General features: G+C 39.7%; 2 protein-coding genes across 4 annotated transcripts in view; both read left to right on the top strand.

The window, feature by feature from the left end:
- The window catches only part of LOC114874907 (discoidin domain-containing receptor 2-like), an 80,073-nt gene extending 58,687 nt beyond the window's left edge, over positions 1–21,386 (top strand). For 2 of the 3 annotated variants that reach the window (XM_029184639.2, XM_046285980.1), the window contains 15 exons: positions 1,090–1,192; positions 3,827–4,058; positions 6,151–6,298; positions 10,387–10,551; positions 11,137–11,270; positions 12,170–12,377; positions 12,818–12,913; positions 16,987–17,162; positions 17,684–17,855; positions 18,144–18,406; positions 18,487–18,624; positions 18,745–19,052; positions 19,231–19,465; positions 19,590–19,739; positions 19,848–21,386. In XM_029184639.2, the coding sequence (XP_029040472.1) occupies positions 1,090–1,192; positions 3,827–4,058; positions 6,151–6,298; positions 10,387–10,551; positions 11,137–11,270; positions 12,170–12,377; positions 12,818–12,913; positions 16,987–17,162; positions 17,684–17,855; positions 18,144–18,406; positions 18,487–18,624; positions 18,745–19,052; positions 19,231–19,465; positions 19,590–19,739; positions 19,848–19,997 (2,678 nt within the window). In that variant the 3' untranslated portion in view covers positions 19,998–21,386. The remainder of the gene's footprint in view (positions 1–1,089; positions 1,193–3,826; positions 4,059–6,150; positions 6,299–10,386; positions 10,552–11,136; positions 11,271–12,169; positions 12,378–12,817; positions 12,914–16,986; positions 17,163–17,683; positions 17,856–18,143; positions 18,407–18,486; positions 18,625–18,744; positions 19,053–19,230; positions 19,466–19,589; positions 19,740–19,847) is intronic. The other variant, XM_029184645.2, reaches the window with a different exon arrangement.
- A 1,832-nt stretch (positions 21,387–23,218) lies between these two features.
- On the top strand, positions 23,219–24,789 carry LOC114874496. Its single transcript, XM_029183818.2, has 3 exons — positions 23,219–23,345; positions 23,434–23,541; positions 24,274–24,789. Exons 1-3 carry the CDS (start codon positions 23,285–23,287, stop codon positions 24,396–24,398), a joined length of 294 nt encoding a protein of 97 aa, XP_029039651.2. The 5' UTR covers positions 23,219–23,284; the 3' UTR covers positions 24,399–24,789.
- Positions 24,790–25,478: the final 689 nt, after the last annotated feature.

The raw sequence follows: 25,478 nt of genomic DNA, 5'->3' as shown, positions 1-25,478 counted from the left end.
ATTCCTTGCTTTATTTCCGCGAAAGGGAAGTCCGTCGGGTCGATTTAACCTGCCACGATGCCGCTTACCCGAAAGGATTTCCGTAAGAGAGTTGATGAAAGGGAAAAGAGGGAAAAGATTTAATCGAGCAGAAGCGCGCTCACGATCGTACGGCTGCCGAAGCCAATAACAGCCCGTACAAGAACGATCCATTCTGCTCGATTTCGAGGAGCTGCTTGATAATAAACAGTGAATTCCTCGAATAGATCAGAAGCTTCTTAAACCAATGTTCGTTCGTGCAAATGTTAAGCTTCGCGTGGAAATATAAAATCGACTAACATTGGATTCGATCATCTTCTTATAAAACGAATCAGTCATTGTGAATGGATTGGAATTTATTGGAAATATTTTTATAAAAATTTAAATTGAACCGATAGATTTAAAGTGAAAGAAATTACGATATTATTTATTTTTCTTTGCACTTTCTTCGAAAGGATTCCGCGTTTAATCCAGTCGCGATTGAAAACGCGTCTTTCGGACGAGACAATCGAACCCCGTCGATTCTGCTCATCTCGATAATGTAAATTTATTCGCGCCGATTAATCCATCCCGGCCGTCTCACCTTCGGATCTTGTTCGAGCTTTTCACGGACTTTTATCGTCCGGCAAAAACTTTAATGGAAAGATTACACTCGAATGGCAGTAAACTTCTGGCAAATTGAAATGTGAACGCTAGAGGAGTAAAAAGTATTGCGATCTTTGGATAATGCCGAGCAATCTTCGACACGTATCCCGATAGCTTCGCGAGGAAAACTCGTGATTGCTGTTTACGATCTTGATCTCCGTATACTTTGTCATTGAAAGATGAGAAATTAAAGAAACTCGTTATCGGCTTGTTTGACGATCGAGGAACATGAGTGTGTTGCACGTAAATCGATATTGATTGAATAAAATAAAGAAAACAATCATAGCCAGTTGAAGCATAGAGATGATCAAGTACTATTGAAATTTCATTGGAGTATTTTTGATGACTGTTAAAATTGTAAATTAAAAAATAGAAAAATTCCAAAGCATAGGCGATCGAATAACAAAATTAAATTGTGTTTTTCAGGATCGTGCAACCAGTCTTTGGGTATGGAATCTGGCGACATACCAGACTCAGCCATCACGGCATCCTCTTCGTACGTGACGAACGTTGGTCCACGAAATGGCAGGTGAGTTATTAATTTTTTAGTGGGGGATGATAATAGGGGACCTGGTAAGGGTAACACGCGGGGTAAGAATCCAGGCGAGACGGAAACCGTCCTCTGGAAGGAGGTACCCTCTGCGTTTTCATAGGGGTTGCGAACCGACCAGGGGGCTCCTGCATAGAAATTGGTCCCAAACCCGATTGCAAAAATATTAGGGTCCCAGCCGACCACAGTCGCATCCCCCAATCTGCCGTCCATCGCCTCGGCGTGCGCTATGGGGGTGAGTTATTTTATTCCCAAATAAGGTACAGTCTCGCTCTAACTCCACTTTTCTTCTTTGCAATCTCTGCTCGTTTCTGCTTCGCTGTTTCATCCCCGTCCATCGTTTATAATTTAACGATCACGCCCGTCGTGGCTAGTTCGCGAGTACTTTACTTTTAATCGTGTTCAGCAATGTTGTTGGACCGATGAAATTAATCGAGACCCCGGTCCGCGACGCAGCTTTTCCTCTGGCGTTTGCGAAAATGCTTGGAAAAAATAAAAACTGCTATTAGCCGATACCGGGCCCGCTTGGTCGAAAGGACGAAGTTACTCGCGGCATTGGCAGTTTCAAGGGGGAAAATATTATCCCTCCGGTAATTGCGTTGTTATTGGGTAAAAAAAGCAACGACTGAGAGTGATTCGAGTGATCGAGTACCGGCCATGACATTGTTCCCCTTCTATCGTGAAACAATTTCTCCCTGAACTTGGAGTTTTTAACGCGAGCCTTCTAGGAAATGAAATTTATCTACCTGTTATATTCAGTAGTAACAGACTGCAGTGATCAGACGCTGATTGCAAGTGCGCCTTGCGTCGTGAACCATTCGTACAGTGAGAACATACCATGTTGCCATTCGTGAAGGATACATCGAGCACACTGATCTTCATTTTTCATAATAACATGACAGAAAATAGTCATACATTTCCCAAACGTGTATTTAGTAACATCAATCAGACTATTACCTTTCGATAAAATAAATAATTTGATTTATTCGTCTGACATATTTTGGAATAATCGTTAATCAAAAGTGACACAGGATTTATTGATAATAAATCAAACGGAGAAGAATAATAGATTTAATTAAAATATCACTAATCTGGTTTGCAATTAAATTCTCTTCGCTTTGTCCCTTTTAAATCAGTCCATATTTATTTAAACTCGATTTCCCTCAACTTCTCTTGCCAAAACATTCGAGTAAATGTTTCAACAATCGAATCGTAGCTGCGCGATCGATTCATTGAATTAATTGTCGAGGACAAGAAAAACGACGATCCTCTCATCAGTCAGCAAGTTAACTTCGTTATTAGGTAGGAATCACGGGGCAAAGAGCCGATAGGTGGTGAAAGTTTCGCCGAGTTTTCATCGGACTCGATTTAGAACGAACGCGGAGAACATCGAAGACGAGAAGAAACGTAAAGAGCAAATAGAAAGGAGAGACGAGGGGGAGGAAAAAAAAACTGAAACCCGGATTCGCTGTTTAAGTACACTTCTCTCGAACCGAAGAAGTTCTTCAAGTCGGCGAATGGCCTCGTGAATTGTTCTTCTTTGTTCGAACAGTGCTGTGATAGCCGGAGGACTATAATTGTGCCTAGACAGACCCCTCCTCGCTGAGCAGTCGATGAAACATTAACTTCCTTTTACGTTGAATCCGTGCAAATTCTTGATTCAACTTTCAATTTTTTTAACCCTTGATCGACGGAGTCTGAGTCAATCGGAACCCAAAATAAAATGAAAATAATATGAAATATAAAATTAAATTAAAATTGGGGCTCTCTCCATGGTCCGCTGTCGGGAGAGAGAATTTCTATTCCCTTTTAGATTATTATTTAAACAAATATGAGAAGTCTTCCAGTGAATATTTTCAATCATTCGTCGCGTTGATAAACATTTATCGTCGCGAGAACCGTCAGGCAATTTCGTTAATTAACTAGTCGAAGTGAGTAACTTTCGAACGTGCACTTAAAAGCATCACTCAGTTTGAAGATCTCTCGATATTCGCCACGTTGAAGATGGACTAAGCAGAGATACACTATTAATTAATTATATCTACCCGAATGAAAAATTATCTTTTAGCCATTGTAACAGAAAGGATATAGAAAGGATAGAACGAAACGAACCGTGAATCGAATTCGTACAATTTCGACGTGGCTACATTTTCGATACGATTATTATTGTGCAATTTCGGCCGCGCTCTGGTGGCCACGAATTTTCGAGGTGGAACGAAAATTGATTTTCGAATCCCTTTTTTAAGCAACGCGAGCCAACGCTCCGATCAGATTTCAAATCGAATAAATATTTTATCAATTTCTCTTATTTTTCACAGCTGCACTTCCTTTTTTTATTAGCTATTTTTATCGATACTTTATCTTAATAAAAAGATCTAAATACGTTAGATTAAAAATTATACAAAATTAGGAGGTTGAAGATGAAAATAAAAATAAACATAACTGTAATGGTATTCGTAATAAAACGATCTTAAGTATGCAATTGAATTTCCCATAGTCTTAATGGTCGGACGATATTGAAAGTGGTCCGAAAGCGAGCGACCTTGAGACCCCATGAAAATTCATCGAAACATCCCGTCGGCCTGTAACGCTAACAAATTCTGTCGAAAATAGGCTGCGAAAGGAGACCGCAGGCGGTGCTTGGTGCCCGAAGAGCCAGATAGAGAGAGGAATTCGTGAGTGGTTGCAAGTGGATCTTTCCGGACCTCGCGTGATCACCGGCGTACAGAGTCAGGGTCGTTACGATCACGGTCGTGGCCAGGAATACGTGGAGGAGTACACCCTGGAGTATCGACGTCCCGGCTTCAGCGAGTGGCGGCGATATAAGCGTTGGGATAACAAGGAGGTACGTGATGACATGTAGGTTAGAACACGTGTGTTGACAGTGGAGTAGAAGTACGTTAAGTCAGACGAGAGATCCTGAATAACGTGACCGCAATCAAGCCGTCCCTCCTTTATTTTCCCATCGCGGATTAACCATAGGGTTTGTTCACGATACAGAAGATTCTCGTAAATTGAACGTGTTCGCGATTCACTGGGTCAGAATGGCCCTCCTCAACTAAGGTTCTCGTATAAAAATCAGACAACCTACTAAGGGTTTCAGGTAGTTACAGCTTATAGGATGGTAGATATCATTTTCTATTTTATTTATTAAGTTTCTTTGCAAACTTCAAGAATTAACTTTTTACATTACTCATTTAATAAAAAGATAAATAAAAACGAGTTGAAAAGTCTCTCGATAGAGAATCCATTATCCAGTTAATGGATTAAATTTCTACAACTTTTCCTTTTCATTAAACATACTATATCAAAACCAAAAACAAATTTCATATGATTAAATTGAATTATAAGATAAATATTTCACTACCCCCGAGAACAGTTCTTTACCTTCATACATTAAGTCTAATTTAATTAACTGTTACATTAACGAATTTTATTTTTATCAAACGAGGAACGGAACTTGTTCTAAACCCGAGTTTCGAACCTCCCTTATTGTAATTCCCTGGGTGTAGACAATTCGAATCAAGGTACTCAAAGTCCATTCCCAAAAGATTGAACCGCGGAAAAGAGTAGAAATAACTTTCGGTCTTCGATAACTATCTGTACGCCAGAAACGTGTTCCAACGCATCGAGTTTTCAACGAAACTTTCCTTTTTATTTACGGTAAAAACGAAGTTTTACACGGACAGGTACGATACGTTATTCGTGAACGGGAAATTCGACCAGGTTGCATGGTGATTCCGTGACGTACCTCGCGTATCAGCCAGCATATCACGAAGTACGAGTGTCGTTATCAATTTCCCTTGATGGTATAATTCGAAACACACCGCGCTCACGGGGTCAGCGATTAAATTTCGTGGAAACTCCGGTCCGGCTAACTGTGATCATCGAATAATTAAGAGCCGTTTCCCAACGAGAATCGTCCAATTAAGTAATTTCAGCCGCGATAGGCGTTCTGCGACGCGTCTTGCGCGAACAACGATAATTTATTGCATAGTGGCGTGAGAAGCGGCTCGTTTTGTGTTTGCCCGACACTTCTGGAAAGGGAAATGGATGTTGCGCATGCAGCCAGTCACGTTATTCAGACGGAATTCTATTCCTTCTCCAGTAGAAATTCGAAGGAACGATTACGTGAAAATTTAATTATTCTTCACGGTTTATCTTTCCTTTTTTTTAACGTAGTATCCTAAAAATAGAATAAAATGGTTCAGATGATTTTTGCCGGTGTCATTTCATGATTCGAACGTCAAAGTTTATTCGAATGATGATTCATGTGGTGTAGGCTAACGGGTGCATTAACCATGGCATTACCTTCGAATTCGATGCAATCATGATCTATGTCTAAACCGAGCGTGCATACACGCACGCGTGCACTGAGATTTCAGGGTAAGTTGATTAATATTGACGTCGATTTGATCGGTACGTAGCTCGTGCATCAACGTTTCCCCTCCTCTGATCGCGGTGCGTTTGCGAATCGCTCGTCCACGATCAACGCCCCGTTATTATCAGATACGAAATTGTTTCGCGAAACGGTCGACTAAATTAATCGTATGGTACTCGAGTCGCAGCGCGACCAACCGAACGCATTAATCGCCTGTTGTAATTGAATCGGTGAAATTATCGCAATTAACTCGATAATTATATGGCGGCCGATGAGTGCATCGTCCAAAACATTGTACCAACCGAGAGATTTACTTAGGATCGCGTCGATTGAATACGTTTCATCGAAAGGATCCACGAGTACCGACAATTTAACCAATAATAACCGTTGTTACGATTAATGGATCGTTTTAATTGTATCGTCATTTTCACAGCCGCTCGTTAATTAACGAGTCAATGTTTGAACGTCGCTCAAACAATATTTCGTCGTGTTTGCCGACGAAAAATTGCGGTTTTAAAATGGAAATGTTGCTTCTTCACGTTTGTCATTGTTTCAGGTGCTGGCTGGTAACAGCGACACCTCGACCGTGGTGTCGCATCGATTGATACCACCGATCTTCGCCAGTCAAATTCGAATTTTGCCTCATTCGGAACATAGACGCACCGTTTGCCTTCGAATAGAGCTGAGAGGATGTCGGGACACGAGTGAGTAATTAATCCTTTCAATGATATTTTAACACTCGAATGGGGCGGACCATGGAGAGAGTCCCAATTTTAATTTAATTTAATTTTGTATTTCATGTTATTTTCATTTTCTAAATTTTACACCGTTCCTCTCAAAATTATTCTATCAATATATGAAACTCTTTCATTTAAAAATTATATTACTTTTATAACTTTGAATCTCCATTGATCCGCTGTTCAAGGATCAACCCCTTACCTTTCCACTTTGTTCTGAATATCACAGACAATTTCAGTCAAATTCAGTTTAAGGCAATTAAAATTATAAGAAATTCCAAAAATCTTAGTCAACAAACTCTAAGAAACCACTAGACATCTTATACTAACTATCCAAGGAGCGATGTCTTGAATCAATCAAAGAAGAAAGCCCTCGAGGAAGTAAACGTAGCCGTGTAAATTTGCAATTCCACGATGGAACTGTACGATGGAAATACGATGGCTAGGCGACCGGACAGCAAGCGATTAATTTCCAAATTGCAATTTCATTCAATTTGGTGTGTCGCTGCTGAGACGGCAACCAGGGAACCCAAGCTGGCGTCGGAATCCAACTGCGATGTTGGATTCCATTAGCGGCGGTAACGGTGTTACACGAACGAACTCATCGGTGGCTCCTATGTTTCTATGCATCTTTGTTTCCGACCTACATCGCTCGTTTGAACGCGTCTAATAGAATCAACAACACGATGGACATTGTTGCAGAAACATTGAAACACGTCTGACTGGTGTTGGCGAAACAATCTCTGCCGATAGCCTGCGCACGCAACGCGTGTCGACAGCTCGTCGAGATGTCGAGCGGTTTCGTTCCGCGACGCCGCGACGCCGAGTGTCGCGTCAAAACGCGCGGATGATAACGTCTATTTCCTCGTCGAGGAAAGAAACACGAGCAACGCTCGAGTTCATTCGATTCGATGCCATAGAAATGGGAACACCTGAAAGGACACAATGGAAAATGGAAATTGGGTTTGAAATAAGGTGGTCGTTTAATTATCAAAATAAGAAATTCAGAAATTTTTTTCTCTCCCTATTTCTTCCTTCCAATTATCTTTTAAATATATTCAAAGCTTGATCATCTTATTTTAAATTGAAAAATTAAAAATATCCTCCGGAAGAATTTTTCATCCCTTTGAGTCTTTTTCGTAAAAATGTACCTCAAGGGTAAACTACCCGAGGATCGCCATACGAACGAAGAGCTAGGTTAATTTTGTACGATAGGGATGGTAGTAGAATTTCTTTTTTATTATTATTCCGAGCGTTCTAATAGCGGCGGTTATTGCGAGCTTTAATTAGTATTCACGGTGTGTGGTTTTTCCCTTTTTATTCGTCGGCGCTTTATTAAATACAGCACTCGATGGGAGATTGTATTTAATCCCGAGAAATATGTCGGTCATAAATATTAATAGACGTATATATAAAATATGGGTCAATTGATTCGTGGTTCGAGTGGGCCGTTTCATTTTTAAAAGCCCTCAAGAATAACCGGTACACCTTGTTGCGTGTTCATCCAGGTTTCTTCGTCGATCATTTATTATTAACGCTTCTTACTTATGAAATATTAATATCGTTTTCTTTCTCGTCGTTCGAATGATTATTTCAGCCGCGTTGATTAGCCACGCGTTGCATATTAATCTCGATGGATGTATCGGATTTTTCAAAACGCGTGCATTCAATTATTTTTGCAAGTCACTGTTCATTCGGTCTAATGGAAAATCGATACGTTGGCTGCGTACCCCTCCCCCCAACATAAAAATCAATCATCCACTTTTGTAGTAGAGACACAGAGTAATGAAAAATGATAGCATCTCCGATAGCTCTTCTGCAAATGTTCCTTGACTTTGTAATTTCTTTATCAAACTTCTCGGAAAGGTCTCGTCCGATTATCTTCTTTTATACACTCGTCCATTTTCATATTGCATTTGTTACACTTCCGACTGAAAGTGAAAAATTGGAGTTGTTGGAAAAGCGGAAAATATTTGAAAAGCAGTCTCACGAGTGTGGAATATTTTTTCTCACCCGTGCACCAACAGTTTTATCCACCTGTGTACGTAATAAATTTCTCGTCAAAGGGTGGAACAGGGCTTCAGGGAGGAACATGGCCGTCCAATTACATTGGCGTTGATTATCCATGAATAATCTACGATTACGTATTAAAGGTATAATTCGAGTTTGGTTGTTTGAGCGTTGCTGGTGTCCGCGTTTCGGAGGTAATCGTTCGCGTTCGAGCAACCGGCCTAGGGCATCAACGTTGTTTTAACCAGATGTCGTGCACGAGCGCTATAAATCCGCCATTCCCGCCCACGAAAGCTCGATCTCACACGCTCCGAACTCTTCTTATAGCGCGAAACCTCTCATGTCGCCTGTTTCGAGAGTAACCTCAACCCCCTTGCGCCTCTGGCTTTCCTTCGCTTTCTCATGGTTCTTCGTCGTGGAGCCGTGCCGCGGCTGGTTCTTCGGCATTAGCGACCCAGAAAAATCATTTATGCAAACGACGTCCATTACACTGATATTGATATACCACGGGGCTCGTGCGCCAGGTCACGTCGTATTTCCTCGTGAGAAATATTACGTGTTTTACGTGCTGCACCCCCTTTGGCCAAGAATCATCGGCGAAGCTAGCTTTTGCAACACTTTTATCGCACCACCCTGTCATTATAATTTAAGCCCCTTGCTGTACAAGATTTTTATTGCTGATTTTATACCTGCTGTCCCGTCACTGCTTGTGGACTCAAAAGGTGGATGATTGTACGTTAGGAAAGTCGAACATTTATTTATATAGCGTTCTATATTCAGAAGATTGACTTTGAAAATTATGAATTACGCAAATTTTTATATTACAGCGAATAATAAAGCCCCTATGCAATATCGAATACACTTGATCGACTCAGGTGTAAAAATAAATCCATTTTTGGTGCGCGAAAGTCGATTCGAATTGTCGAAGAAAATCGTGACGAGAAGGAGGAAGTAGTCGTTGAGTCGACGTCTCGTTATCCGTCGAGGGTAAAAGTGGCTTTTGAAAATGACCCAGCCAGGATAGAAGAGGATCGTGGAGGGGCGGATTGATTTCGAAACTTGTTACGAGTGCACTCTTCGCCTTTGAGGGTAACTTCCGTGGAAATTGCTCTAACGACACTCGATGAAACTTCGTAATAATTTGTGTGGCAACTGGTGGAGGGTTGCTGGCGCGGATTAGATTAGCGGATTTCCGGATTACAGGCCGATGTCGCGTTAACGACGCTGTGTACGAAATCTCCCGTTAACGTGTGCACTTTAAATACGCGTGTAATGAAATCTGGTGATCAAGGAAGTTTAATTAAAATGAATTAAAATGAAGATAATTAAATAATACGTCGTACATGATTTATGCATCGAACAATTCTCTTCCGGTTGTCTTGTATGCAAATCAAACGAGGCAGGTATTCTTTTAACAAACGGAATCGCCGTTCGTTTTCGCGTGAAGTTTGTCGAAAACTCGCTCGACCGCATCGCGTGACACGGTTGACCAGCCACGGACGTATGTACCGTGAAATATTGAAAGTAGTTAGGCGATTTTAAGCACGACATAGTGACCGCAGCGTAGTCGTTCCTGCTGTTTCGTTATTAATTTTCTTACCACCAGTGCTCGACCATCTGAACACGCTCACGGTACACGTTCGTCCGTGACCCGTTTGACGGCCGCTCACGACACGTTTTCTTATTAGATTTATTCAAAGCATCCGATACATCATACGATATGAAAGGAAATTTTTTTCCTCGATAAAATACTGTAGAAATTTATGAAAATTAAGGGAGCTGAAAATTTTTGCATTCGTACAGTATCGAGCATAGTCGTCTTCCCTGGGGAAACGTATTCTTTAGAAAAGCTTTAATTTTGACGATACATATTTTTCTTGAGAAAAGACAAACGTCAAGCTGACGAAACAATGTCGACAAGATAATTCTTTGTTACACTTCCTTTAACTGACCCAGTGAGGAAACCAGTCGCAAAGTTGTCTCAGTTGTTTGAGTTTGTTTTAAAAGGGACAATGCTCGTCACGTGATACTTGTATGTATTTCAGATGGTGTCGTGAGTTATACCATACCCGATTCACCGACACCAGAGCTGAGCGACATCTCGTACGATGGTAAAAGGCAAGACAACTTGTTGACCGATGGTTTGGGCCGGCTGATCGATGGCGAGGTCGGCGCGGATAATTACAGGCTGGACATGGGAGATGGAAGAGGTAATCGGTGGGTGGATGCACGGTAGGGTGCTAAGTGCCGAAACATGACGTGTCTCGGACGCATCTTCGCCGGAAGTGTTCTTTTAGAAAATAGGCAAACGAGATGATTTGAATTTTTATTGCAAACCTAACTTCTTCTTATCTTGAAATTATTTAAAGTTCAAAGTACGGAACTTTTTCGCTTCGCAATCTTATCTCCAAACGAGAACGTCAATTTCAGATAGATTTCTTTATTAATTTTAATACCATCATCCCTCGCACAATTGCCATTTTATCAGTAGAAACCCTCGACATCAATATTCCGTTCGTCAATATCGAGCTTCTGTTATCGGTACTTAGCACCCGCAAATAGAGAATATAGCGAGGGCTTTACAAAACGGAGAGTATCGACAGAGAGAAACGCTGGAAGAAGAGGTTCTTGCGGCCGGAAGTTATCTCGAACGGAATCAATTCAATTAACAAGAGAAACAATAGATCAATCGTTGCTCGGGCTTTAACTTCGATTCACGCTAACGAAGTTGCCTATGAGAGCCGAGAAGTGGAGTGGTGGCTTCAATCGCGAAATGGATGCTCGTTTTTCTGCAGGTACCGGTTGGATAGCATGGATGCGAGACACCTTCGAGGACGATTACGTGGAGCTGGTGTTCGAATTTGAAGTGACCTGGATCTTCGAGGCGGTGCACATTTATACCAACAATTATTTCTCGAGAGATGTGCAGGTAACCTTTTTTAATGGTTTTTATCCCCTGGAATTATAAAGTTCCTCGTGGAGATAAAACTTTTAATGAGCCCAATTCGTTTTTAAAGCCTGTGGGCAATATTTTTCATGGGATAAAATTGCGGGCTTGTCTTGATTATACAAATCTTGGAGACTCGTAGAAACGTTTGTATTTTTTCTTTCGATTTTATTTTTTAACTTTATTTCAAGCGTGATAATAAAAACTGGTTAAAAATCAAAGCTGAACTCTTGCACGGTAAAATGTCAATGTGATACGCCGGATGGATCGGTTGCTTCTCCTTTCATTCCAATGAAAGGCCAAGCCATTAAAAGTGAGTCGATCTTAAGTACCGGTTATTGCTTACACGGTGAGTTGAACCGAGCGGTCCATCAACTATAGCGCCCATTAAGGCGAGAGTTTCTTTCTTCTTCGTTTGGCTTGACATGCGAAACACGTGACGAGATAACGCATTGTTATGTCATTAGGTGGGAATCAATGTAAACGACACACGTTCTTAATCGTGTAACGTTCGAAGTGGTCGTGAAATGGAAATTTGTATCGTCGATCATTATAGAAACGTCGTGCACCGTGTTATCATTCGTGGAAAATACGATTAAATCGATCGGATTACCCTCGATACATTGTACATTCGAATCGTAATTAATTGTAATTAACTCGATATCTAATTCGATGATGGTTACCGTTTGAAACGTGCAACATTGTTTTCCATGAATGATTATGATCCTATTGTTAATTGATATCTGATATGATCCTTTGGATCAAGGAATTTCGTTCTTTATTTTTCATTTATATCATGTTACAGTTTAATTATAATTATAATTACAGATATCTTACACAATTTGAGATGCTAATTTTATTGTAACTTCCTTGTATCTTAGGTATTCTCTAAAGCAGACGTCTGGTTCAGTCTGGATGGTGAAACTTACGAAGAGGAGCCATTGTCCTATTCTTACATCCCGGATATCGTGCTGGAGAATGCAAGGAACGTATCCATAGTTCTACACGAACGTCGTGCAAAATTTCTCAAAATACATTTGTATTTTGCGGCCCGGTGGATCATGATCAGCGAGGTGACATTCGATGGAAGTAAGTAAGAAAAAAATAAGGAATAAAATAAAATCCTTCTGACAATTTCATGTATGAAAAAAGTTTAGAGAGAAAAAGAAATTCAATTCAGTTACGTGAAACATGGTATATAATAAAATTGGACGAGTGCAAATTGTTTTAGAGACAGAACATAAATACGATCGGAAAGCATCGAAACAAAATATTCAGGATTTTCCATTAAACGAACGAAATTTATTTTCCCAGCAACAATTTCCTGATACCCGGCAAACGCGTTCTGTGTCTCTCGTACAAATATTATACGAAACGGTTTGTTGGAGAACTCGTAATCAGCTGTTGTTTACGAGGATACGAATTTCCAAGGGTAGCGCGCATCCAGAGTAGTTGGAAAAGGCTTTATTGTCAGGTAGATTAAAAGATTTACAATGGTTTAATTAGCAAGACACGTTTACTGATTCTAGCGAATCCCTATGAAAATACCACCGAAGAGTCAGCGTCCGAGTTCAGCAACGGTGAAATTCCGATGAACCCCGAGGTGGATCTTAACTTGCAAACAAGTAAGTGACTCGACATCGGTGGCGGCATTTAATTCGTATTAATCCCGAGTTAATTACACCCGGAGCATTCGAGAACTTTTCCTTATCTTTCTTATCTACCCTACCCACCGTTGCGTCGACGTTCTTGAACTTAACTAATCACGAGCGACCACCTTACCGTATGATTTTGAGGTAATTTGTCGGTGAAGAAAAATAGAAGATAAAATCATGGTCGCCATGGGAGAAAGAAATAACAAATGAGGCAAGAAATGCATCGAGTCTTTTTTAACGAGGTAATTGCTGATTTCCTCGTTCTTAATTCTTCGCTTCTTGCTCGTTCTCTCCTATATTATTCATCGATTCTTACGCTCTAATTGAAATTTCTTTACTTGACTGCGTTCTTAGAGCTAACGTGACAAATGTGATAATCTTACGCTCGTAATTAATAACACTTGACATCTTGTTTCTTGAAAAATATTCTTTCTTTTACATCTTGATTACCATGGGCGGGTGATTAACACTACAAAAATTAAATAATTGAGAATATAAGGCAGATGGTATTATACTAATTGAAAGCTTCAATCATCACTTGTCAGTCGGTTTAATCGATGGTGCATCAGGTGCGTTCTACGCTATTTAGCTAATTCGATCAATGACACACCATATGCGTTCTCCACTATTTAGTCGATTTAATCAATGACGCACCATATGCGTCTTTCGAAGAAAACTAAGCGATCAATTTTCCATCGCTTGGAAATCGTTTTATAATGAAATCTCCATCTCAAGTGAGTTAATAATTGAATTATTCGTTGAACGTTGTCCTGTTTACCCTTTATACAGAGGAATAAGGCCGCGATCGAGTATACTCGTTCTCTTTCGTTTCGAGGGTACATAAGGTTTGTCCGACGAAGTAAATTCATTAGTGGAACCAGGCCGCCACTCTTTGCCGAGGCGAGGATACGATTAGAAGGAATCGCGAGAGGGACAGAGAAACTTGGATAGTTTATAATTCACGTAGCAACTTCGTCGTAACGTAAACAATTAGTCGGATTAAGAGATTGCTCGTTCGTGGAAAGCGTGGAAAAGGAGGAAGCGAGATAGAAATCCTCGTATTGCCCCGACGAATCGATTTCGTATCCAATAGCTCACCGAATTTTTCTTTATTTTCCACGTAAAACGTAGGAAAAATCACGAAGCATCGGAAGTGAACAAATTTTCGCATTTTTTTATATTTCTTAAATAAAAGTTTTACCACTTCCATCGATCATCGTTTGTATAATAAATTCTGTAGACATGTTTTATGCAAGATATTAATCATTCCTCTAAATGAAGGAATATAAAGAGAAAGGATAAACGAAAATAAGGCGCAAACGAGGGAAACGACGAAAGCTTAATTACGTGTCCATGATAGAGCAAACCAGAAACGAAAATCCCATCTTCCTTTCCCTCTGTCCAGGAACACGGCTCAAAATGTTTCCTCTGAACCGTCGGGAATAAACGAGCAGTTTCTCGCTGGTTCCTGGACCGCGATTATCCAGTCGGCAAAATAAAAAAGAAATGAAAAAAAAAAGGGATGAAAAAAATCGCATCGTTAGAGATGGCCGTAACGAGACTCCTGTACGCGTACACGCGAAACCACGGTTTTGAGCGTTTCCTAACGCAAAGAGGCGGAAAGATACCGGTGAAAAAAATTGGTAGGAAAAGGTGGAAACGCGTGTACGGTTTCGCGTTTTTCAACGTTGCGATTAACCGCAAACGATGGGTAAGCTGTTGTAAAACGGTAGCGGTGTCTCTGCGAAGAATATTCGATGAAATCCTAACGAAGATGTGGCGAAAATTGGACGAAACATGATTAACGTAAAATACAACTATGTACAATATTTTCGTTGGATCTCCGTGCTTCTTTCAACCCCTTCGTCCTGGAACTGTCGTCAGAAATAAAGCGGAAATCGTACACGCGATTGCAACGACGTCGGTATGAAAAGAAGACTCGGTAGGATGTGAACGATGAAACAAGCATAAGAGTCGGAACAGAAGAAAAGAAAAAACGGAGTGATGTAAGAGACGTAGCAGAAAAGAAAAAAAAATGGAACGGAGGACCAATGAAAGCGTGTACCTTGTATCGAAACAATACGAAATGGGTCGCTGTTTATGTCTTTTGATGTTATCGTAGTATTCAAAGGAAAAAAGTAGGGGTCGGACAAGAAGAAAATGGAGGTAAAGCTGAAGAAAAAATACAGGGAGGTAAGAGAAAGCAGTAGGGGTAGAAATATGGATACAAAGTGGAGCAACATCGTTGGGTATTTAGATTTGTGATTTTGATGTTGAACGTTTTACAATTTTCCTGCATAATGAAGCTATTAAACACAATTCTATTAGATTTCCATTCTGATTGTATCAACTGAGGTGTTAATGTTGTATTTCATGTTATTTTCATTTTATAAATTTTTACACTGTTCCTTTAAAAATTATTCTGTCAATATATGAAACTCTACACCTATCATAAATTTGGGTCACGATTGACCCAGACGTCGCTGTTCAAGGGTTAATCAGCACCATAAATCAGTGATTCAAGAACAATATTTCCATGAAGCAGTGAATCTTTCTCATTGAAGGAAGGAAAAGATTTTATTGCTCGTAAAGGGCGGTGCATCCAGCAAGAATGCTTTCGCCCTCTTCATTCTTTCCCATCGCTTAAAAAACCGTAACATTTTATCGCGGAGCAAAGAGAAAAAGCTAATCGTCGTTTCGGTGGAGGAGTAAAACAGTGAGCGTACGAAAAGAGCAGAAAAAGGTTGGAAGATTGGAAAAAGACGAAACGCAAGTAGCTCGATAAAGCGACTTTACAATGCGCCGTTACATTCTTCCAATTTTTCACGTCGACCGGTCTTGCTGTTTTATCGTGCCGTGGCTCCGAGTGCCGGCGCGAAACGGAAGCAGCGTCACGACGCCCGGTTTTACGAGAGAAATAAATAAGCCAAGCCTAGAGTCGGCTCGCGTGGCGATCAAGATCTCACGTCGGCCGAGAGACCGATTTTCTTCGATCAGCCATCCCTGTCTCTGGCATCGTTCGAGCGGAAAAGTAAAACGGGCCAACGTAGACCCCACGCTGTGTCTCCTCTCTGTCCTGGCAATTTCGAGTTTAATTCGCGAGCACAGCTGCCCGCGGACCTGTGCACCAGCGATTCGAACCGGAAAATCTACCCTTTAAATCACGCTCCCTTTTTTTCGTGGATCTGAAAAAAGAAAATGAACGGAGACACGCTGGGAGGGCTTTTAATTCCTTCCGCTCTTGCTGCGTTCTGTTCCATCGCTTTACTCTTTTTACTTTTTTTCAATCTCTGCTTCGTTCTGATCCATAAGATCGAGGTGTATTGTTTGTTAATTCTGTGTAATCCGAATTTTTTATATTTGTGGAAAGAAATGATTAAGTACCATTTATGATACGGCATTCTATAGTTGCAATTGTTCAAAATATCATTATTTAATTTCTCACTTGATACCTTATATAAATAATACAATATTAATGTTGCTCAAAATTTTTTTGTTATTTTGAATCGATGGTGCCAGTCACAGGTGACACCCCATGGCGACCAATGGTGTTAACGTGTACAAATGGCATGCACGAATGGATTTCGAATGCTCTGGATTGTATCAACATCGAAACACAGATTGATTCTGGCTGTTTCAAATCGCTAGAGAGGAAGTGATAAAAATTTTTTAATCTTTCGAATCAAGTTATGTTTTTTCTAATTCAAAAAAATGACACGATTGAAATGAAAAAGAAATTTTAATGGTGACCTAGTTTTGTTAAGAATAAATTCCTGAATTATTTCCTCTTTTTTCTTTCATTCTGTGAACGTGTATATTCACGTCAATGTAGAAGCATTATTTTAATTTCAAAACAGACTCGAGAATTCTTTTTTCTTTCTCTCCTTTTTTTTTTTATTTCTTTTAATTAGCATACTTAATGGACGAGTTGGAACTTCCACGATTTGCATCGTCGACGATTGATTTATTCGCCGTTTATACCGCGAAAGAATAAAGGCACGGTTAGCCGGTATTTTCTATTAAAGCGACTACGTTTGGCATAGTTACAGCAGCGGGAGAGGGTCAGGAATATTTAGAGGTACTAATAGGTGTTCTGACTGCCATTATCCTGCTTCTTCTGTTGGTGTTCGTCATTATTCTGCTTCTGAATCGACGTCAAAAACTGCAGAGCTCGCCGACCGTGTTGAAAAATCCATTTGGATTCGCCATAAACATGAAGGTAAGAGAACCTTGCTCTCATAAATATGCGAAAACTTTTCTCGACCCGATAGAACGTTGGATTTTAATTCGTCATTAAAAGTCGGAGAACTTCGTCATTCTAGGATGACACGAATTGACGTCACCGTATTTTGTGAAACGAAAACCTCGATTCGTTATTCTATCCTTTGTCTACTTTAACTTTTTGGGATATTTTTTTATTATTCGCATATTTTTTAGCTAGGTAGTCAATTACAACGTGGAAGAGCCGAGTTTAATTCCAGAGACCGACCATTTCTGTCTTCTGTAGATTTTTACATATTTTTAAATTCTGGAAAGGAAAATCTTTTTTTAAATTTGAAAAGTGTTTGAAGAAATCCGAGTCACTGTATATATTATAAAAATAGGGAAGAGTAATTTAAACTTTAGTATCTCAATATAATATTTTTAATGAATTCTGACCAACTTTTTGTTCCGATACATGTTAATAGTCTTCTATTTATGAAAATGTTAATGGAAACGAACGTTTCCACAATTTTACAGGGTCTTCTCTTGAATTTAACCCCTGGCGGAATGCTGACAGAGACTGCCAATCACGTTTCGCCGGACATACCGGAAGACGGAAGCATGCACGAGTCTTTGACAATGGAACAATTCAATTCGCCCCTCGTCAGTCCGCAGTATAAATCTACGTACGCGATCGTGGCCACTTCCGGTGAGCTTTTAAACACGACACTGTTTCTTACCTCAAGGTGTATCCAAAATATTTATGCCAATGCGTTAACGTGCATCCTCTGTAATTTTATGCAAACGCATGTAAATTCATGTAACCTGAATTTGAATCCCAAAGGTGTGATGTAAAAATTGAAACGAGTAAATGGTGGAAATGATGGGAGAAATTATTTTACTAAATTTGAATATTACATTTGAAGCGTATAAATAATGAGAGGCAAAATTTTGATTTTTTAATAAATTTATTTTTAATAAATCAATTTTTTTCAAGAATCCCCAAAGGATCTGAAGGACATGAATTGCTCAGAGGAGAACGTCCGACTGGATCCCAGACCGGAATCCACCATAGGCCCAACGAGCTGTTCCTCGTCGCCAACAAACTCTCCTGCACGACATTCGCAGCACTACAGGACCCTTCAAAGTTACACCAGTCCAACTGCGAAACTCAATATCGCAGCCTCGTCTAATCACCAACGGGACGTCGATCAGATCCACTCTAAACGCTGGCACACAGCGCCCAAAGAGAAACACAAGGTTCGTTTCTAATATATCGACTTGCATCTAACAAATGAAATTGAACTAAAATTAACATTAATTTTATATTGGATTTACAGATACCTGCACCTGTCGTCAGTTGGAACATCGCGCCAAGCATGAACAAACCGTACAAATGCAAGGAAATAGAGCCCACAAATATACCACGACAGTGCCTACGTACCACAGAGAAGCTTGGATCGAGGGCCATCGGCGAGGTACTATAATTTATTATAAAATAAATGATACGTGTTATATTCTATCTGATAAATTTAAAAAAGTCTAACAGCTGGAAGATTGATAAATAATGGAATGAAATCTCGTTTGATGACGCGCAGGCGATAGTTTGCGAGACTGTCGGACTGGAGGACGTGGTACCGGATGCTCCGAGACTCGTCGTGGCTCGCGTGCCGACCTGCACCAGCGACATTCGAGCCGGTAGTACGACGGAACAAATGAGGGAAGTCCGATTTCTGTCCAGTCTATCCGATCCGAACGTGGCTCGGATCCTTGGAGTGTGTACGGTGGATCCAGTACCATGGACGATCATCGAGTACACGGAACTCGGTGATCTAGCCCATTATCTTCAGTACAGTGTGCCACTTACGGGAACGCTTAGGCCGAGCTGCAATTTGAAAGCCCTTAGGTGAGATCTCGACGTTCATGACTCAGAAGATCCTAAAACGATACACGTATCGAGCTTACGAGCGTTACGAAAACGAAATTACCTTTGTACCGATCACGGTAACGATTCCATGGATCGGTCATACTCGTTTGTCGTAAAATGAAATTTTACCATTTCTTTTTCTTTCTTCTTTTTTAAGTCAAAGTTGCCTGCTGTACATGGGGACACAGATAGCATCGGGCATGAGGTTCCTCGAGTGTAAGAATCTGGTGCACAAGGACCTGGCTGCCAGGAACTGTCTAGTGGGCCGTTCTTACACCGTGAAAGTGACCGACATAGCGATGTGCAGTGACCTTTACAAGAAGGATTACAGTGACATAGGCGGCAGACCGCCGGCGCCAATCAGATGGTTGCCGTGGGAAAGCATCCTGTTGGTAAGGCTTTAAATTGATTTTCATTCTCGCCGCTTCTAATCTCTTTTTAACGATCCCGCGTCGATCTACGAGACTGTAACGACGAGATACGATCGGTAACGATGAACTTGCCTTTCGATTCCAGGACAGGTACACTTGCTCCAGCAGCGTATGGTCGTTCGCTGTTACTCTTTGGGAAGTGATGAGTTTGGCTAGAGAGAAACCGTTTCAACATCTGACCAATGATCAAGTCATACAAAATGCCGAGCACATGTATTATGGAGCTGAGTTACAAGTACGTTTTCCTATTTGGGAATAGTTGAAGCTTTTTTCATTTTTCATTTCACTTTATCTATTTACCTAGAATGAATGGAATAAAATTTTTCTTTGCTTTCGCTTTTAGGTATATCTTCCCAAGCCTACGATGTGCCCAGAAGAGGTCTACAGGATGATGTGTTCTTGTTGGCGAAGGGACGAGACCTCGAGACCGACGTTCAAAGACATTTACACGTTCCTGAAGAGCATAATCGCGGACTATCGACCTGGTGCATAAAACGATCCCAGTTAACTGTGATACAACGGACAAGAAAAAAAAAAAGAAACGATGCCCTTCTAACTTCTTCCATCGAAGAAGCTCAATCACTCGAGTTGAACTGTTCGAAAGTGTACAATCGTTAGTTTTAACGCGAATTTCTCTATCTTGAAAGAGGATCGAACGAGAAATTTCACGCGACTCTTTCTGTTCTCGATCATTAATCTCTGACTATGCTGTTCAAGATGAAACGAGAGAAAATTGTATTTCCCTGAAATCTGATGACTTTCCGCTTTTCGACGAACACCTCTACGTCGATCCTCGATATTTTCTAGTCAACTCGATCATTCGATTCCTACGAGAGTGCTAACCTGTCGTGTACAGTATCCTGGACGCTACGATGTCGTGCACTGATTAAGTCTATCCACTTGTAAATACGAGTCTAGATACCGATGCTAGATGAACGAGAGGAATTTTTCACGCCAGCTGGTGAATTGATTCGAGGAATTGAAATCATGGATCAAACAGATCAATTTTGTTATTATTTCCTTTACTGTGAAAAGAATTTATGATTTACAGGAGCAATTTTATTATTTCTTTCCTACTGCAGGTATCAACTATTAGATAAGATTAGATAATACTCACTAAACTAATTAAATTCATTTATTGTTAAGTTTAAAGTTGTAAAAAATGTTCCTTTCTTTTCCCCGAGATTAAGAAAGATTTATCAGTTTAGTGAGTACCATCTGAACTTTCCCAACAAAAATTTATTTTTCAACCAAGGAGAACAGATCAGGATCTTTCAAATTAGAGAATAATTAATTAATTATTAAATTAACGTGGCAATTAAAGCATTAATTTACAATTACTTTTCAGAACTCATCTATGAATAACACATATCTCCATATTGATCCAGATGAAATCGTTTCGAAATACCAGCTACAGAGAAAATTTCCACTTACTTGTACATTCAAAGCCCGTCGTACGTAGCAAAGTACTTATATCGTTCCATTGTGTATTCCTTTCCGTTCGAAAAAAAAAAAAGAATTCACCGTCGTTATAGCGGGCGTAGATTCGAAACCTGAATTCTCGCGTTATTCGAGGCCCTCCGAAAAAAAAAAATTGCGAACGAACGTTTGAACGACACGAAATCGACCTGTCAGATGGGTAATCCAGTCAAAACCAAATGTGAATCACGTTGACATGAATCGCTGCTAACTGTTCACAGTTTTGGGACACAGAGAAAGGTGTATATACTTATACGTATAGATTCGCTGTTGGTAAAGTGCCAAAAACAGAGTCAACCGTTCAAACGTTCACCTCTGCACGCATCTTTTCTGTAACTCTTAAGATGGATCCAAGTATACGTTGAAATGATTAACAAATAAAGTACTGAGTGTTCCTTTCTGATCTTTGATTGTGATCTTTCTTCTTTTTAAGGATTTCATCGATGGAATTGTTGCGGCTGAATTCTACTAATTATAATTACTGCTGATTAGCAGGTAAATATCGCAGTAGAAATGGACCTATATAGTAAGATACATTATATTATATTAATCCTCTATTTTGAAAATTTCATATTATTTAATCTAACGTTTATGACGTTTCAAATTTTACATAATAGAATTCTTAGAAAAGTAGAACAAAAAACAAACTTTGAATAATATTGGTATTACGTTAATTATTTTAATATTTATCTTTAGTTGGAAACTAGGTTTATTTCAGAATTATGTAAATAAAATGGCATTGAAATTTATGAAAATTTGGTGCAATTAAAAGCAAGGTTAACAAACGTGATAAATATACAAAATGAAGGTTTATCTGTCAAAGAAAAACATCGGGATATACTGCAAGTAGATTCAAGATCATGTTGGAGAAGCATCTCTAATCTAATCATATTACAAACATAGTCGTCAAAACTCTTCTTAAGCACACTGAATCTTTGAATGTCAAAGAACGGGTTAATGAAACCTCTGCTTCAAACGTGGGAGGGAAAACAGATTCCTGGAAAATTCCTTGCACCTTGTAAATTAACAATGTCGCGAAACGACAAAGAAAATATTTGATTATAGAAGGAAGGATAAGATATCTTTTTGCAAAATTTACTCAAAATATAAATATCTGTAAATTGATTTTCAATATTCTTTCGGCCATTAATGGAAGCATTTAAAGACCAACAGGACATTTAACAATTGGTCCAGATGGAATGTCGAGTCACTTAAATGCATATCATTCGAATTTGTAATCGAAGTAATACTAACCAGTGGCAAAGTGGTGCTCTTCGGAGTAAAAAAAAAATGATACCACGGTTTCGATATCTAAAAAGGTTGTCAGAACAATGGTTACCTGGACATGATATGAGCAGCTCTCTTCAAGGTGGTTCCATTAGAGGCGCCGCTCATAAATCACTGGCAAAACCTTTTATCGGCACAATTCGGATAGCATTGCTCACCGTCGAGACAAGGCTCATTAATCTTTCGCCAACCAAGTGAATGATCTGGCTCGATCATAGACGACATGATCGGAAAATTGATGGCGATTTTATGAGACCTTGGAAACACTTGATGACCTGTCTCCAATTATTTAGAACTGTTCCTTATTTGAAAGATTTAGTAGTGGAATAAAACAATGATACAAGAACAATAGAAGAATAAATATTAAAATTAAAGACTAAAATTGAATATTTTAATTCTTTCAAAAATTAAATAAATTTTATTGAATTAAAATTTTAATTAAAAAAATATTTCACAAGAATAGCTGACCAAAATTAAGAATATGAAAAAGAAATATAGCATTCCTGTTATCGTTTAATCAAGTTGCCAAGAATAAATAAAAATATTAATTAATCTTCGTGGAATTCAAGAATCACCATGGAAATAATAATTAGTTAAAAAAACAGCACTCGATAATTGTTCCGCGAAAACCGAAGTTGAAAATGAAGGAGAAAAAATAACAGACGACTGGATATTGCATTCGTGTCACAGATTAAACATTAATCCGCTAGTCAACACGCTAAACAAGCTGCGCTGGATGAGTTGATTGTTTACTCGACGGGGAAGCACAAAGGTGCGCTTTACTCCGGAAATCACCGAACGATCGATCCGAACCGCTTCAAGACAGAGCTAACATCGTGTCCGTACATTGGTCCCAGAGATAATGAAATGCATGACGACGAAACGCTCGTTTCGAGTGTGTGCGAGTGTCGCGTTACGTTGGACGCTTACGTTTATATAATGCCAGAGCCGGGAAAGTGAGACCATTGAATCGTCGTCGACTGTCAAAGAGACACGCGTTCCTCGTACGACAACATGAAGTTCTATCTGACTCTTCTTATACTCGCCCTCGTGGCCATTATTCACCATCCAACCGGTAAGAGAGCAAAGGAACGTCGAATTAACATATTCTTTACAAGCATTTTAATTAAGAGCTACGATTAATATTAATAATATATTTTCAGCTGCGAACAGCGTGTGTCCGCAAGAAAATTGTCTGGATCTATCGAAATGCGATGATTTAGTCGTTGGTGGAACGTGTCCACAATCTACTGATTCTTGTTGCAGTGTTGGTAAGTGTTTTAAAAGTAAAATTAATATTTTTTGATCTACGACTAATTATGATTAATTTAATATTTTAAAATTGAAAATTTGAGAAATTTCATTTGTAATATGTGAGAAGATAGAAATCAGCTTGTTTCTCATGTCACTCCAAACAAGCGTTTTTCCTCCGAATGGTAATTTTCATTCTTCCAACGCTAACACGCGCTCGTTATTGATATCCGCGAGGTAGTATGGAAATGGCACGCTTTCGTTTATTGGCGTCACGATAGAAAACACATGGGACGATAGCAATTAGGAGGTAGTAACGCTAACGTAACCACTCGTTACCGCTGGATATGGCAATTTCACGCCACCGAACACATACACGCAACCATCGTCATTTCTACTGTGCCAAATCGAATACTCTCGAGATTCACTTTTGTGCGCCATGAATTTCGAACGAATCGCTCGACGAATTAATTCATGCGTCACTGGTCGCACTTTCACGAAACATGTCGCTAACGTGTCTGTCGATTCTCCTAGCTATACTTTTTCACTCTGCTGTAAATTTCTTAATCACCAAGCGCGTGACAACTCTGTCATTACGTGATTACCATTATCACCCAGTGTTTGTTTTACAAATTTCATGAATTTTTCAATTTTCTATTTCTTGACAATTTTGATAAATTATTTTGAAAGTTTATAAAAAAGGATCGAATGCAACTTTGGACTGTAAAAATATATAATTCCTCTGTTCGCAGTTAAAATGGAGCACAGAACTCACTGCCGTCATTTCGGGGGCGAATGCCTGGACTCTTGCGCTCAAACTTTGCAACACACAGTGGTCGATTGTTCAGCGGACAAAGTCTGTTGCACGTTAGTCTAAACGAACAAAGAATGTCTCTGTATTTCTATCTGTGTAGCGTTTAACATAAGCGATTAGTTTATGGCATAGGATGTTCGTTTACGACTTGCATGGAATATCGTAGTACGATAGAAAAGCAATTTAATTGGTTTTACAATTACAACGGTAAACGGCTGTTCGCGTACCCGTATGGTGAATGAAAAATCGTACCCGCCTGGAGATAATTGCACGGGGCACTGTCACGGATGTGGGACTCGTAAAAATTGCCACCAATGTTAACATCGTTATTCGCATAAACGATTCCTGCGTTTATTTCAACAGCCGGAAGATTTGTGTGTACGAGTGTGTGATTATCGATGTTCGGTGAGGATAAATAGTATTTATAATAAAATGATTAATGGGTAACGTGAAATTTCCTGTGCAATCTTTCAGCCCAATAAATTTATTTTCTCATTTTTCTCCCTTAAATTCCAGACACCAGCCACCCCTGATTTTCGTGACAATAATTGTGTTAAATTAGAAAATTAATAGAATCCAATCAATCAAAGGTGTCTTAAGGCATCAATAGGAATCGAGCACAGCAGACAGAAACAACTTTAAAAAATGCCGGAAGAGGAGCACGAGAATAAAGAGAAGCAGGAAGAAATAAGAAACAGCGAGAAGGGATGAGAAGTGGCCAGAAGCGATGCAGCTAGCGCGTTTGACGATGCATGAACACACGCATACAAGATATACACTCGTGTTGGTTAGCCCTGAAGGGTCACTCGAATGTTGTGTAGCAGAAAAAGATGATGATCCCGTGGGTCGGCTATCATCGACCATCTAACCGCGAGATAAAGAACCATAGAAGACAGTGACGTATTCGTATATGCGAATTAACATTGTCTCATAAAACTGTTTAGTATAAGACAAATGGTGAACCGAAAATGATTCGGACGAAATGGTGGCCGAGGAGAAGAAGAAACCAGAAAGAAGAGATACCTTGCCCGGGGCGATACACGAGGAACATGTGACACTAAATATAGAAACCCGGCGTGGAATTCTTCGAAAGGTAACAGAACAAACACACGCTCGTTTCGTCGAAATTTAAATAAAACAACC

The sequence above is a fragment of the Osmia bicornis genome, chromosome 5 (assembly GCF_907164935.1).
Source record: "Osmia bicornis bicornis chromosome 5, iOsmBic2.1, whole genome shotgun sequence".
Lineage (NCBI taxonomy): Eukaryota > Metazoa > Arthropoda > Insecta > Hymenoptera > Megachilidae > Osmia > Osmia bicornis.
The sequence above is the reverse complement of the archived record's forward strand: the minus strand, read 5'-3'. Positions and strand labels throughout refer to the sequence as shown.

Bases quoted from the DNA above. Each gene is read 5' to 3' on its own strand.
- LOC114874496 (XM_029183818.2), top strand. From the start codon at position 23,285: ATGAAGTTCTATCTGACTCTTCTTATACTCGCCCTCGTGGCCATTATT. The intron at 23,346-23,433 runs GTAAGAGAGCAA...ATATATTTTCAG, and splicing joins CATTATTCACCATCCAACCG to CTGCGAACAGCGTGTGTCCG. The intron at 23,542-24,273 runs GTAAGTGTTTTA...CTCTGTTCGCAG, and splicing joins TGATTCTTGTTGCAGTGTTG to TTAAAATGGAGCACAGAACT.